The sequence below is a fragment of the Vanellus vanellus genome (genome assembly GCF_965231255.1).
Source record: "Vanellus vanellus genome assembly, chromosome: 1".
Classification (NCBI taxonomy): domain Eukaryota; kingdom Metazoa; phylum Chordata; class Aves; order Charadriiformes; family Charadriidae; genus Vanellus; species Vanellus vanellus.
Genome location: NC_138905.1, coordinates 158,565,207 through 158,581,714, shown reverse-complemented (window position 1 = coordinate 158,581,714; position 16,508 = coordinate 158,565,207). Strand labels below are relative to the sequence as shown.

The following is a 16,508-nucleotide window of genomic DNA, read 5'->3' as shown; positions in this document are numbered from 1 at the left end:
TGATCTCCATCCCGGGGTTCGTGGTACCCCCTTGTCCTCCCCCTTCCTCACCTCCAAAGGAGCCCACCTTCTTTTAGACTACTCGGGGGAAATGCTTGCAGCGCATGGAAAAAGGGAACGGCCAAGGGTTTATTTGGATTTAATCACCACCCTGAATACAAAATGGTAGTGGTGACACCATTTTGTGTGTCTCAAGTAGCCATGCATATGGACGCCGTTCACTGGTGCCTTTTCCTGGACCCATTCTTACTGAAATCAGCTGCAAAACTTCCGTTGACTTCAGTAGGGCAAAAGAATGCAATATGTTTACAACCGAAATCTTAATAACTTGCACGAGAATGATTCTGCAGCATTATGATGTTTTCTCAAAATTTAAAGTACACAGGGAAGGAGGAGTAGTTATGAAATTTCAACTGTTTCATTTAACAATCGATCGTGTTACCTTTCGCAGAATACTAGAGGAAAGCATTTAAAATGCAACAAAGGATTTCTAATTGGCGTAAAATAAGGATGGGCTGAGAGCGCGTACAATTCTCCCCAAAGAAAACATTTTTTTGCACGGACCTGCAGGATTTGACAGTCACATTGTACCACCACATCACAGTCCTAAAGGCACAGAGCTTCCACTGTACAGGCAGACTCCCACAGACACCACCCCTCTTCAAACACGTCAGAAAACGCCCTGGCCGGTCTCCTAGAAAGATGTGTCATGAGTTCCTTCAGCAAGTAACTGGTGTGACTGTTGCTGTTGCAGAGATACAGACACTCACTTCTTCCCTCCATTCAGCTCAGGATGGACAGTCACAAGTCTAAAGGTGCCTCACACTTGAGAGAGCACAAAACCTGCGGCGAAGACGTGGTATTTGGCAAACACTGTACCCCTTTCCCCCTTCGTGTATATGGAAGGTCCCCTGCAACCCGGCACCAAACACATCTTACTGGAGACACTCTCGCTAAGAGAAAAATCTGGTTCCTTAAAAGCTGTGATGTACGAGGTTACGGAGGTGATCTCATTCCGTGGAAAAAGTAAGTAAGACAAAGGAGGTGCCACAGACTCACCTTCGGGGCTACCCGGGCTTGGGCAGAGGCAGCTGACTCTCCAGGGGATCGTGGCATCTCGGGGTGACCGTGGACCCGGGGGCGCTGGGAGCCCCCTCTCCCCAGCCCACCCCGCCGAGCAGAGGCAGCGCGCTGCCTTCAGCCCCGCTTCGGCCTGCAGCTGCCAGAAGGGTTCTGCTGTAACGACAGCGCATCTCTGTCAACTGGAGGCCATCTCCGCCTGCGAGAGATGCTTTGGTTTTGCTGGAAAGCTGCCCTTTCCCTCGCGGCTTGGCTCTCACTCGCAGAGCAAAGCAAAAAGCCCACTTATAAAACTAAAACCTTCAGACCAACTTGTGCTTTACCCCTCCGCCCCCAACCTAAATCCAGGGCGCGAAAATGGATGCGCAGTTTTCCTCCCATAAAAGGGAAACACGTTTTCCTCTGCCTCAAAAAAAAAAAACAAACAAAAACCCAAAAAAACTCTGAGAGCAAACACCTATCTTTTTGTTTTTTCTCTACAATGGGAAACAAGATCTGGGCTTTTTGCGCAAGAACACACAGCCTGGCTTAGAACATTTACCACATGAGTAAGGCATGAAATGCTGAAAAGATCTACGATTCGATCTTTTACCAAGGTTGACAAAGGAATTTATTTTTAAAATATAGATTTTATATTCAGTTTTCATACGTGACCTCCACATAAAGCACTATTAATAGCAATTAACTTTTTGCATTATTGTGCAGAAAGCAATTACTGCTCTGCTAAAAGTACTTAAAGCACTAGAGAATTCTGATCCATTTACAAAATCGATTCTGGTTACCACAAAAGAACCACTAATGTGCTTCGGGACAGTCTCCTAACTAAGAGAAAAAAAAAAAAAAAAAGAAAAAAGGATGGATATGACCAATGTTCTATTTTAAAGTGTATTATATTAACATTTCATCAGCATTTACAGAAATATGAGCCCTCACAACAGTGCTGGACTTAGTCAGCCTCAGCAAACAGCAAACTCCTCAAATCATTGCTCGCTCCCTCTCTCTCACGCACAAAAATCATTGCTCGCTCCCTCTCTCACACACAAGCACGGAAACACACAGCGGCACATTCTCCTTTTTATTGCTTTTCAGCAGAAACATGCTTTCTACATAGAGTTTAAAAACTGCAAGTGGCTGCAGTGGAGAGTAGCAGCCAATCTATATAAACGGCTTATTCTGAGGAATTTCTGAAAGAGAAAACACTCACTAGGTGCATTGTAATTAGTTGCTCTTTCTAGTTACCTCTTGACAAATGATGCATGCGGGTCTGGATGAGAGCCCAACTCTTGACCCATGCCACCACTACACACTTCAGTACTTCAAGCAGAAACCCCCAGCCTCAGCATTCTTTTCATTTTGTTTTTCCAGAAACGCGGTGCTGGTAACGCACAACCCGAGAACCAGACATGATTAGCAAAGTTGGAATTCTTTCAGAAGTGCTTCGTATAGCTATGTCCTAAATATATCTGAGGAAAGCTTCCTGCCTTCGATTCCTTCCAAATATGTAGCATGTTTCAGGACTGGGTTAAAGGACGGAACGTGGAATGACACACAGCAAACATTGTTCCCACAATGCTTAACGATACGCTTTGGCGACATTTGTAAGCCCTTCAAACAGAAGATGTTCATGTGATCATTGTTTTAAATACGGGAGATTATAAGCCTATTGAGAAATGCAACTTTTGCCACAAAAAAACACCCTTAAAAAATAAACATTTTTTGGATAGCACTTTACTGCCCCCTTTTGCACTTTAACATTAGAACAGGTTTCAACATGAACATAGTCTGAGAAACACTGCGAAGATGCGGAGTAAAACAACAGGGCATCACATTTACACACGAGTAGACTATCAGGCGTTGCTTTGGGGACGTCTTCCACTTGCCTACACTGTAAACAAATGAAACATCTAGCTTTCATGGGCCCTAATCTTCCACATCAGTAATGGATGGTTTAAATTACCATTTTCCATTTTAATCTGCATGTATATGGGCAACTGGGAGAGAAGGGGATATTGCTCGTTAACACTAGTCTCTCTAGCGCAATTTTCTAAAGCAAAGATCATCTGCAACTTGAATTTGCTTTTTATTCATCAGGAAGAAAAGAATGACAAAGGGCTTTCCAGTCTGAGGCCATTCATCTGTTGGCAATCCCTTAACTGAAAGGATGGGTGTATCCTTCAGGAGAAAACTTCACAAACTGGCAGGCAAGAATATTTTCATGAAAGGTGAAGACAAGAAGCCTAGACATTCAAATACCCTGCAAGCCTACAGGCATAAACCCGTTCTGCAACTCCGCTCTGCAATTACAGTCAGTACAGAATCCATGCATGTCTCTGTGTGTCCACATATATCTACAAAAGGTAATAAATCTATAGTCTAGTGGCCAGTTATTTACAAAATACTAATTCATTATGACAGAGCCAGAGGGGGACCCGTCCTGCCCCAACCCTCAGCTTCCATATGACAAAGTCCATGTGCTGCTGTGTACACTTATATTTAAACTTAATCCATTTTCCTCTGTCATCCTACAATTACAATACAAGTCACAATAATATTAAATTTCACTGCCTACAGCATTGCACAATTGAACCATTACTGTAATGAAAACTGACTCCCTTTGATATTAACACTGGTGTTTTCTCTCATTTGCTAGCCATGAAATACAGGAAGAGACCAATGTTGTTTTAATTAAAGAATTGTTGTTCAAAATATGCTACTGGGAATATTAAAGTAGTTCTTTGCTCTCGCAGCAAAGATAATCAGGTATTTATATGGTTTGGATTTTTGAAAAAAAAAAAAGAAAAAAAAAAATCTGTGCCATGAATTCAGCGTAACACAAAACCACTGCTCTACTTGTGCTCACAGAAGCAGGGTGTGCCAAACCCAAGAAAGATGGAGCTTTGTTGAAAAGATGCAGAGCAGTAGTTAGCATGGAACGGAAAGTCAAACCAAACCATGTGTGCTTCTTACACAAGTCACTAAAGTCTTTGCTTTTAGAAAGCTAACAGAGAGCAGCTGGCATTTGCCAAAGAACTACTTTTCAAAAAGGGCACTGTAAATCACAAGAAAGAAACAATAAAACCAGATTGTGCTATTGCGGTGCTATTCTGTGCTCTTCTCCACCGTTCCTATTACAGAAACAAATCTTATGTCAGCCACAATACAAGGATACCAACCAAAGTTTGCAGTCTTCCTTCTTTTAACTATAATTTGTTCGCACCTGTACAGTCTTGTTCCAAGACAAGCTCCGAGCAAAGTCTATAAAAGAGGGCGGGGACTGTCTTGTTACTTGATGAGACATTAATAATCCGTGATTATATCTCAAATTCAAAGGAAAAATGTCAGCTGCTTTGCAGTTGATAGAAAATATATTATTGCATTCCATTTGCCTGCATAAGTAAACACTAGAAGTAGAACAAGTTGCTAACTCACAACTTTCAGGAAAAGTTATGCCAAATCAATAACAGCATTGTGTGACAAACCAAACCTATTTTGGCAAATCATCGTTACGCAAAGATTTTCAGAATCCAGTTGCAACTCTCTGTCACTCCTATACTGCATCTTTTTTCTCTTTATATTAGAAATACCGTTTTCAGATGGGAGAAAATTACCTTGAGCAAAAATCCCAACGGGAGATCTACAATTGGTCTGGACTTGCATCTCCCGTTGAAGCCAAGATTCAGCCGCTTGCAAATGTGGAGATCCTACGTTCTGACATTAAATACAAACTTTTCTGAAGTTTGACTGACTTTCAGAATCAGAATAAAACCAGGCAGCCACTGCCACCTCCAAGGCAGTAGCAACATCTCACCTTCCAAGAGCCAGCTTTTGGCCCGCTGCAGGTCTGAGCCTCTCAAATTAAGATAAACTGACACTGGAGAAGTTCAAAAATTCCTGTAGAGGTCCAGAAGTGCATTCATTACTAGATTGGACATCCCTGCCCCAGGCAGAAGAGTCCATCAGAGGGGTTCAGCAGACGGCCAGTGACAGTGGGAACTCCAGCCACTCCGTTTTAACCCGATGGCTATTGGCAAGCTACACGAAAATTAAGACTCGTTCCAAGTGTAGACAGAACCATAGCTTCTGACATCATTTTCTGATATATAAAAAAAAAAGTATAATAATGTAACGAAGCTTCGGAGAGATCTGGTTTTATCCAACCTCAAAAAACCTTTTCACTCTGGCCTTGGTTCAAGACAGCTCATGCCTAAATTCGTCCCGCTTCAGCAAAAGCCTTCAGCATTCAGCACATGCTTAAAATGAGCTTTTCTGAATAAGGCCAGTTTCCCGAGTCAGGCCCTTGGAGCACAGTGCCGCCTCGCTCGCCTTGCTGTCACACACCGATCCACAGAATGGAAAAGACTAAAATAAGCAATAAATTTACGAAGATCCGTGTTCTGTTTTTCTTCCAAAAGTGCCTGAAAACTGCCTGATAAAAAGTATAAGGCACAACGATTACCGCTAAAAATCATCTCTTTCAAAATATTTATCATGCAGACTAGTAATCTTGCCTGCCAACATGACCTTCCCTGTTCTGCTAATCTATATAGGTTGGAAATACCTTGGAAAAAGAAGCCCCCCAAAAACCTAAAGGTCAAGTGCTGTGCAGTGATTAAGCTAGACTGCTTCTGAACTAAACCGAAATTAATTAAACATGAAGAAAGCAACTGAAGTGTGGACAGCGAACGCTATGGGATTGTAAATCCTCAAAAGGAGTCAAGATGTTCCCAACTCCAAATTTACACTTTTATCCAGTCAGGTATAGAAACCAACTGCTGCTCAGGCAGTCGGTAAGCAGATGGCAAACACCAGCAAAAATGCAAACGCGAAAGGATGCACCACTCAAAGAGTCAGAAGCGCAGTTATGTGTGCTTTCACCAGCGCTCGCTGCATAGGTTCCTTAAACAAACTGCTTCAAACTTCCAGAACATCAAAAGCCAGATGGGTCTTCCTGAATGAATCCGCAGGCAAGGAGCCAGGATTCCCGTTTGCTGCAGAAATAGGCCTGGACTTGATTTGAGTCTTCTCAGCTCTGACAGGCTGGAGGCTGGCAGAACTCCCAATCCAAAATAAAATCGCATTCAATTGCAACTGGGCTTTGACTAATAATAATAACAATAACAATAATAATAATAAATTTTAAATCTCTCTTATTAGCTTAACACGCACTTCCCTTTTCAGTGCGTTGTTCACCTTTCCCACCGCTGTTCTTCGGTTTGGGTACCTAAGTAAATGAATGCACTATTCAAACAAAAGCTAACAAAACAGTGCGAAGTAATTTGCAGCATCACAGATTTTTCAGCCTAACGTATCATTCCACCATCTAACCTATCCTCCTGTGTAAGACAAGCCATATAATTTCTCATTTTCTGTAGACTCGCGTTAAAACTTGGTTATGCTTTAAAGTGTATACAGCTCTAAATCCTACTAAATAAAAGTTTTGTAAATCCTGTTTTAGCCATTAACCAGGAGACATTTTAAAAGAACCCTGTAGGTAGAAAACCCATCTTATAGTTATGTATATAGCATACATTGGGAATGATTCACCTAGCAACATAATCCTCTACCAGCCTTTATCTTTTTTGGCTTGGAACCTATGTTTAAAACCAGAAGAAAGCACAGACTATTACATCAAAGTTTAAATCAGCTGCATTATAATTATCATGCTGATACCGCAATAAACACTGGGTGTTGGCTGGCCAGGATTGCCAAAAAAGATAGAGGTCCTGCCCTTATTTGCTGTCTTTGACAATGTATATAATCGCATCAAAGGAAAGTTCTCTGCATCACAGTTAACAGGGGAAAAAAAAAAAAAAAAGAAAAAAAAAACCTGGATGTTCTCTTTCCTCAAGTAAAATCATAGTTTTTGTTTGTTATAAGAAAAATAAAATTTTGCCTATAACGAAAAGAACAATTGTAATGTAAAGCCCTTGCAGGCTAATGGAATACTCATTGCAATCGCTGGAGGTATTTTCATGAAGTTGAAGTGGAGCTAGACAGAAGCCTCGAACATGTTTATCTACTTGCAGCTCGAAATATAGAACACTAAATGACATTTTCACATATGGAATTGAAAATTCTCTATTGTAATTCTGCATTTAAGTCTGCTCGAAGACTACTGAAAATCATCAAGCTAAGATTAAACACGAATTTCCAGGCATAAAAAAATAACAAAAAATAACAAGTAATTCAAAATGGCAATGAAGACACTTCAAGCTTAGGGAATTTCCGTGTGTACACTTTATAGTTTCCGTTTTGAAGATCTAGCTGTCCTTGGGGGTGGCGGAGCAATGGCAAAACTCTTTGCTCTTCTGCCATTTTGGTTTCCTACTTGGCTTTCCGAAACATCCTGAGCGCAATGGGCTTCTTTTCTCAAAGCCTCTCCCGCTGGTTTGGGTTTGGGCTCTCCCCCCCCCCCAATTAGGGAACAGAAGTGCAGATTGCAAAACCTCTGTGTTTCGAGTAAATCTTCCAGTTAACGGATGTCAGTGAAAAGTGTTTCAGGAGAGGGGAACCTGCGGAGGAGTCCGTATGGGAAGAGGGAGCCCAGGATGGGCTCCATAAGGAATTACCCGCTCCTTTGCGCCCTGCCAAACCTACCCAGCCTTATCTGGAACATTTCTGAAATGTGACATGACAGGCAGGTTCGAAAGCTAAATGTTGGATAATGGTGGGCAAACAAAGGACATCGGTTTTTGCATTATTTCTTTAATTACTTTAACCCTTGTTCGAACAGAAAGCATAAGGCCAGAGTAATTCAGCTTCTCTCTTTGTCATTTGCCTGCCATAAATATGCACCAGTCTGCATTTGAAAAGCTGAAGGAGGCCGCAAGCTTGCTGGACATTTATCATGCTCTGTTCCCTGTTAACAAGCAAATACTTTAGTTGAATGGCCCATTAGCAATCATTGTCAAATGCAGAATGCAAGGTGCTTGGATGTGACCGGCCTGTAAATTAGCCGAGGGTGCCCCTGCGCTTTGGAGAATTTCAGCAAATGAATTGGATCTTTTGATATAGATTTGTGAAGGTTAAGCTGCAAGAGAGGAAACGTATCTGAGCACTTCAGGCCCCGCGCATTCTGCCAATCTGTTCAGCTCCCTATATGCGCTTGTTTATTTTTCATTCGTTAAATCACATCAGCAGCTTGACAGTTTTGGTTCTGAAGTTCCCTTTTCAGTCAGAATTGTGAAGCTTTCCAGCTTACTATGGGGTAGGATAAGAATGATAAATTCAAGCATGTAATTAACATCTTTATAAAAAAAAAATAATCAAAACCCGAATATGAAAAAAAAAAAAATCCTTAAAAAGTGTCCGAGCCACTGCCAAACAAACAGCATGAATTCCATTTTGCCGAGCTCATCCCAGGCTCATTCCCACTAAAGAAAGACACAACTGTTATTGTAGGCTTCAGTGTTTTTTCCCCTTATGTCTAGACTCTGCCTAACAAATGCAGAATGCTTTCTCTCCCCCCTTAGCAGACAAATGAGCAGGCAATAATGTAAATATTTCGTTTGAATCGGACCCCTGATTTGCAACGTAATGCTGACTTTAAGTTGGGGGTGTTTACTGTTGTCAGTTGGGTAGAAAAGCAAGTCTTAACTATTTAGAAGGCTCTTTAAGAGAAAAGGCAAGAAAAAAAAAATCCAAGTGGCTGCACTAGGAGAGGTATTTTACTACCTTTACAGCTGCAGATCGCTTAAAATAAATGACAAAACAATGGCTAAATTGTCTGCCGGCTGAACTCAAGGGGCTGACAGCAAACTCATCCCAATGATTTTAAGTTGGGGCGGAGGAAGGGGGGGGTGGTAAGCAGATGCTTATCTCATTGCCTTCTCGATTTCAGCCTGCCTTTCGGAAATAAATACCACCTAGAGACTAAGCCAGATCAATTTGGTTATCTGCAGCTGTATTGGGAAATAGGAATGGATGCTGGTTTGTTTGTGGGGGTTTTTATTCTTTTATGTTTTTGCAGGATGGGGAAGCACAAGAGCTGCTGAAGCATCACCTGGCCGAGGCACAGACAATGCGGCGTGTTTATCTTTGCTGCTCCCATGGAGTGCGAGATGGAAACCACAGCCCGAAACACAGCTGAAATCAAAAGCTCTCTGTTTTCCTTCCAGATAACCCCAGTCCTACCTATCCCCTCTGCTCTCTGTTCCGTGCCAGCGTGCTCCTGCCCGAAGCCCAAATAGATTAAGGCAACAAACCCCGAGTGCGGCTAATTCTTCAGAAAGGCTGCTGCTGGGGCAGGAGTTAAAAAGGAAAATCTTCCACACCTAACAATTGCGGCCATCTCAAGTTTTTAATCGGTCCCCGTCTCGGCAGAAAGCAGTAAATGAAATCTATCTTTACCATATTAGACGCCACCAATGAGCAAGAACTGAGCAGCTTTTCTTTCCTGCTTTAACCATCCCAAGCCACAAGTAGGCCTTTCATACTTTCTAATCCCGGCCCCCAAGTTTTGTGCGGTTCTCACATAATACCTTACAGCCCCGGAGCAAGGCCCTTAGTTTCTAACACCCCTTTCAGAGACGTGTCATTTCTAACATCAAGCTAATCTATATGTTGCCATGGCATCACCCTTTATCTGCCTTTACATCTTATGAACTGCATGGATTTACCACATTATTTTTATCTGAAAGACAGAAAATGGTGGTTTTATTGCCATACAATCAGATTACTGCTGCTAGTTTCTCTATGCCTTTTTACCATACTTCAATCAAAAGGGATCAGTTTCTTTATACTCTGCCCTTGATTTACATTACATCTGTAAAGACCTAGTCTGGGTTGTAATCCCCTTATTAACTATGACCAGGGTTGATTTGCCTAAAAATAAAAGCAAATTGTGTCAGACCTTTTCACTTTGTTTTTGATTCGGAACTACAAAATGGATTACTAAAGAAATCTTCAGAGTTCACACGGCTGGTATAGTACTGAATTTAAAATGAGAATTAAACAAGTTAAACATGGGAGCTGTGTCAACGGTTTACATTTTCCATCATGGGAGAAAGGCTGAACTGCGTTTGTCTTTGTGTTCTCTGGCTTTAAAGAGACAATGAAGCCACAGGAGTTTTTCCAAGCTCTTCTAACACTGTCCATTTGCCATCCTCCCTTCCCCTGCTTTTCATGCAGCTCCCCCCCCAAAACTCTTCTCCCTTGCCGCTCCCTCCCTCCCCACCCCCCAAAACTCTCCTCGCTCAAGACAACAGTGTTCTGGTTAAAAGTCTGTATTCTGTGGCACTTCATATTTGAATCAAAATATTTTTTGCAGTTTAACATTCCTGTTTAAGTTTCCACAACGCCTCACAAAGAATGAGCTCATAAGCAAATCCATGTAGATGTATGATAAATGACCAGAAAAACAGGTTTCTTTATGTCAGCAGCCAAGGCAGGCAGACACTAGCCACACATGAATAACATTTTAATCACTATTTTTTTTCTCAGAAGAACACTTTCTTCTCATTTGCAACAAGCAGTTTCGAGTACTGCAGGTTGCACGACACATGAAGACCAGATCCTCCACCAATAAAAAAAAAAAACAAGCCCCAGAAGCAACCCTGGCCCTGGCTGCTGCGCAGGGCTGAAAGGCCCGTCTCTGCCAGCGTGTCACGGCAGTCACCTCAGGTCTTCCACCGACTTCCCATCACGGGAACCTTGGCCAAAATTGAGACGATCCTGAGCGTCACACCTAAAGCAACGTGATCTCCTTACAATAAAACAGGGAAGGGGAAAGAAAAAAAAAAAAAAAAAGAAAAAAAAAGAAAAAAGAAGAGGCAGTCTTGTGTGTGGGAAGAGAGAGAACTTAAGTGATTTTAGCTTGACTTTTAGTCACTGCCTTTCTAAAGGCAATTACTTCATTAAACAAAGTGAAATAACGTAGCACAGCTTACAGATAACATGCTTTAAGATAATTGCTATAAATAATACAGCAATTATACTCCACGTATAAAAGGCTGGGGAAAATAACCAGCTCAAGAATTCGGCCTTCAGTTTGTTCTGAATTCATTTTGCTAATTCACTTGTGCTTCAGAGACCTGGCTATGAATGCCAGAGATATCGGATGGACTGGAAGCCACCACTCGCTCCATGTATTAGCATGCCAAGTGTCAACAGCTATGTTTTGGGTACAATTTAGGAGCATGTGTTTAAATCATTTTAACCTTCCACTCCTGTTTCTTCAGCTTGAAGCTGTAATTGCTGAGGTTAGAAAGTGCGGTCCTGTGACACAGGACTCCCAAATAAATTCTTGTCTAGCTGAGAGGCTCCCAAACATGTTGTGAGATATCGTTTTAGCAAGCTCTTTGTGCTCCGGCTGGCTCGCCTGTCCTGTGGAACAACGGCTGTCCATTACCTACAGTTTATCATCCTGACAAAATGTGAGGAATGTGGATGTGAAAGCACTAACAATTCCACCCCTGGTGCTTTCTCCTTTTTTTTTTTTTTTCCCCTCTCTGTATTAAAACCGACAAGATTAACCCAAATGCAAACTGCAGAGCATAGTTCAAGGGGCTATTCAGTCGCTACTGAATGTGCATTTGTTTACCTACAAAAATAAGAATTTCGGATACAATGAGAAGCAGACTAGTCTATATGCTACTGAATAGACCATTTAACAGGGTCATCAATTGTAGTTTATTTTATCAGTTTCTGACGTGTTAGCATTCATTCAGAGGCAGGCTGCGAAACATCCCATATATAACCGGTTATCGGAGGGAGAGAAAAAAACAGCTATCTGACTTAATCAAGTGTCAAACGCATCGCTTGTGAGGGTAACCTTCCGCATGTCGCTAAGGAGAACCGCTTTGCTCACCGGCCCATGGCACTTAGACATCAGCAATGGTTTTTTTTGAATGAGATGACTCTACCGTTTGACTAACAGGCGCCCCACAACACTACGTGCGGTCCTGTGTGCCAAAGGCGGTGCTGAGCCCTTGTGAGGTGAAACTGAGGTAATCCCTGCTATCTATATACATTGTTTATCTTGGCAGAAACAACACAGGCAGAAAGTCCCCCGTTAAAAAGCATCAACAGGAGTTAAGTCTACAGAGTAATTTTTCCTCTGTGTTTTCAAGATCATGAGATCTGAGGTTCTCCAGATGAGAAGTCTCTGAAATCTACCAAAACCATCTGCAACAATGACGTTTAACCTCCCAAGCAACAGAGTCGCAGGTATAATTATTTTACATATGTCACTTAAAACACACCTCTTGTGATTCGATGGAGGCAATGAAAGCAGATGTCTAAAAAGGGAGGGAACAGGGGAGGGAGCTCTGTGTTCAAACAGCTACCGCATGCTCTCCATCCCAGCCACCTGCTAGACATTATAACCTCTAAACTTCGGTGCAAAACCAATCCAGTTTATGCGTTCACCTTAACCTAAAATTTATTATTTCATACTCTATATTAACCTGACTAACAACTTCTCCCAGCATTTAATTGCCTACCTGTTCAGCAGATTTATGTGTTGAGGCTTTCAATAGAGTTAAATGCACAGCTTCCCTGAATAAATTAACCAGCACCAAAGATAGTTATTATTTCAAACCTAGAAAGGAGCTTTATTATTATACCACGCCAAGATCCATTCAGCAGCTTACTTCTTGAGCTAACATTCAGCTTGCATCCAGAGCAAAGACAACCTCGTCTAAGGAGAAATTATTCGGTATCCTTCAGGCAAACAATTGTGACAAGAATTAGTAAGAAATCCTGCTCAGGGAAGTGGAGCTGTCTCACCGGCAGCAATATCGGTAATGCATTTGTAAGCTTCCTCAAACGACGGGCCTCCAAGTGGCCTATAAATCACTAGCCCCAGCAATTGGAAAGACTAATTTTAATAGTGTACTTCTTCACTGTGGTGATTAAGCCTCAATGAATCACTCAAGAAAACTCAATTACATCAACAGCAGAACCTATTTTTAAGCGCGCATTTAACTTGAAAAAGTAATTAGATATTATCATTAGATCTACCATTAACAACATTCAAACCTTTTTTTTTTTTTTTGCAATCAAATAGTTTAGAGTGAGCCGAACGGAAACACGACTTGTATTTGATAAAGGAAGCGTATCCCCAGGCGCTGTGAGATGGGTTGAATTCAGTCGCTCGGATACTTTCATTTCACTGATGGCTAAGAAAAGCTCTCAAGGTAAGTTTAAAAAAAAAAAAAAAAAAAAAAAAAAGCGAAAGCAGGTTGGAGCTGGCAGCAGAGAGGCCGGAGCAAGCGGGCTCTTCTGCATTGGAAGAGTGACCTCTGTAGGCATAAACCCATCAAGGGCTGGGGATGCAGAAGCCTTCCCCTTCCTCCAAGGCTGAGCCGAGCCTGTTTTCCACCAGCACAGCAGGCCCACTAATGCAATGCAACCCCGGCTCCCAGCCTTTGACTTTGGCGAATTCAAATAGCATTATACAGCCCGCTTTCTAACCAGCCAGGTCGCTTTATTCACAGATGTCACCTCGTACCTCTCTTAAGCCAAAGAAAAGCTTTAGCTATGTAGCCTCATAAAAGTGTAGAGCCAGAGACTGGAGCTAAACTTTGTTTTAACTAGCTTCCCACCTGCTGCATATATAAAATGATCATTTGTCACGTAATGCCAGGAATGAAAACACTGAACTGAGCAATCCACAGCATTCCTGTCAGTTCCCCTCCCCCCCCCTCCTTTTTTTTTTTTGTTAAAAGATCAGAAAACTTTTAAGGGAATCTTACAGAGATACTGAAAATATGTCCGTTATTGAAAAATACCAGCAGAAATCCGTAGCCAGATTTCCCATCAGTGGGAACAACAGTAGTTAATGATGACTGTAACGCAAGACTGCTTGAAAAACTTGAAATGCTACTCCCAGTTCAAACTTTGAAATCTTCACCAAACTCTTGGAGATCCTGCCACCTACACAGAATTAATCCCTGATCCAGGAAATACTCCATTCTTCTTGTCTCATCACCACCTAACATTTCCTCTAAAAAGTCCCCTGGGAAAACAAGACGTGTACTTACTGGATTTAACAGGAAATTCTAAATTCAATTAGCACAAAGCATTTGGTTTGCTTTCATATATATAATTGAATATGCAATACGAGTTAAAATAAATTTTAACCCATTTTTGGTGTAAAACTTTCTAAACTCATTACGGACTATTTGTTCCTATCATGATTTTTGTTCTCTAAAATAGTGGGTTTAATCACAAAAGTTCAAAGGATTTCACAACTGAACAAAGCCAACTTTTATTTTGCATATCAAAAATGAAAGGAGACAAAAAGAGAAGTGGAATTAGTTTTTCATCACTGACTCTGATTTCTCTTTAGAAAGACGGCCCACTTTCCAAAAAGTTCCTCTTCCCAATAGGAAGAATTTTGTATGTTTCAGTAAAGAAGTTTTGGGGTTTTTTTTTGGTGTTTTGTTTTTCTTTTTTTTTTTTTTTAAGGATATGCTTCTATTTTAAGAGTGTGCTTTGATAGTGAAGTCCTGGGAACGCATGTAGTTTTTTTGCCTGGGTTTGTTAATGAAGAATGACACTAAATGGTTGTGTGATGGGTAATGCTTAGTTCATTACTCACTGACATGTGCCTTGATACCATCAACTCCACAACCAAATTTAGCCCTGTTATAAGCAGATGTAACTTCGCTGGAGTCAATGGGATGAGTTTGCATCTGCAGACGGAGAAGTTGAAGAGTATCACCTTTTCCTGGCAGCCCAGCACGGCCCGGCTCCGCCGGCCTCCGCCGCTGCTCCGACCCCGGGGAGAGGCGGCGGCTCGGCGGGAGGGGAGCCCGGACCCCGTCCGCAGGTCTCAGCCTGCTGCCGCCGCCCCGATCCCGATCCCGCTCCGCCGCCCCGTCCCGTCGCGGATTCCTCCTCCCCCCCCTCCTCCCCCCCTCCTTCCTTCCCCTCCCCTCCCGGGACCCTCCCGCCGGGGGCAAGCGGCGGCGGGGCAGCTCCGCCGCGACACGGACCACCCGCCCCGGGGAGGCCCAGATCCTGCTGCCAGCCCCGGCCGCCGCCGCTCGCAGCGTCTCCCCCGTCCCGTCCCCGTGGCTCCCGGTGGCCGCGGCACCGTGTCCCGTCTCCATCCCCCCCGCCCCCCTTCCCCCGCGCAGCGCCGGCCCCCGGGGGAGGCGGCGGGCGGGAGCGGGCTGGAAACTTACTTGGGGTTGGAGGAATTCCAATATATGGGGTCTAAAACGATGGACCTCGCCAGCGCAGTTCGGCATAAAACCATCGCGACTCCCCAACAGTACTTCCAGGCGGAGGCGTCTCGCCTCCGCGCTGCCATGGTCGCAGGCGGCACCGAGTCCCTTCCCGGAGCCTCGCCAACTCCGCCGGGCGGCTTCCCCGCACCTGAGCGACGACAGCAGGGTGGGCTCCCGGTATCCTAACAGCCGGGACGACGGATAGGGAAGATAGAATAATGATAATAATAATAAAAAAAAAAAAAAAAATCACACGCGAAGGGTCGACGATGCAATTGGTGAGAGGTGGAAGCAGATCTACTGAGTCATGTACGCCACTCGCATGTAGGAAATTCTCCTGCGAGGTAAGATCCAAGCTACCTCCGAAGTAACAACAGCAATAACAAACAACAACAACAAAATAATAATAGTAAAATGCAAACGCCTCAGTCCTTCCTCTTACTGGGGGTCTCCCGGCTGCCTTGAAAGATGCCACTCAAACTGCCAACTCCCATTTGGATCCAGTGCGCCATACACGTTCACAGTGTCTAAGGCTCGCGTGAAAAGGAGTAAAAAAAAAATAAAATAAAATAAATGGTGGTGGGAGAAATAAAGGGGTTGGGGGAAAGGGACACAGCCTCGGCAGGAGGCTTCTCCTGCGTGTCTCTCACTGCTCCCTGCAGTTTGCAATCCGCGCAGGCACCAGCCCGGGCTGTTTCAGGGCGCTCGGAAGCAACCGCGAGTCAATAAATCCACTCCGAGAGTCAGCTCCCCCGGTCCCGGGGAGGCGCATCCGCAGGGCTCCGGCTTCCCCGGGGGGGCACTGCTGTCCTTGTCGCCGGCAAAGACCCCGGAGCGGAGCAAGGAAAGAAAGAAGGGGCGAAAAATAATAATTCAAAAAATAATAATTAAAAAAAAAGAGGGGGAAGGTGGGGTTCGCAGCGTCAAAACGTGTCTTTTTCTCTCCCGTTGCGAGATCCGCAGTGCGCGCCGCGGCGGCGGCAGAAGGAGGAGGGAGGCGGAGGAGGAGGAAAGCCGAGCGCGGCACTTGCGCGGCCGCGCAGCTCCGCGCGGAGGAGGAGGAGAAGGAAGGAGGAGCGGCGCCAGCCGCGGCCGTTCCCACCGCGGCGCCTTCAGCCCGCGATGTCGCCGCTCCGCCGCCGTCACCGCCGCTCCTTGCTGCTGCTGCTGCTGCCGCTGCCACCGCCGCCGCCACCACCAGTCCCCGGCGCAGGAGCGCGGCCGGCGGCAGCGCGCCGCCGTAGCCATATA

General features: G+C 43.9%; 1 protein-coding gene across 3 annotated transcripts in view; it reads right to left on the bottom strand.

Annotated features, from left to right (window-relative positions):
- EFNB2 (ephrin B2) overlaps window positions 1-15,387 on the bottom strand; it is a gene marked incomplete at its 3' end in the record, with an annotated part of 41,491 nt that extends 26,104 nt beyond the window's left edge. For all 3 annotated transcript variants that reach the window (XM_082498240.1, XM_082498242.1, XM_082498241.1), the window contains exon 1: window positions 15,213-15,387. In XM_082498240.1, the coding sequence (XP_082354366.1) occupies window positions 15,213-15,340 (128 nt within the window). In that variant the 5' untranslated portion in view covers window positions 15,341-15,387. The remainder of the gene's footprint in view (window positions 1-15,212) is intronic.
- Between the last annotated feature and the right edge of the window lie 1,121 nt (window positions 15,388-16,508).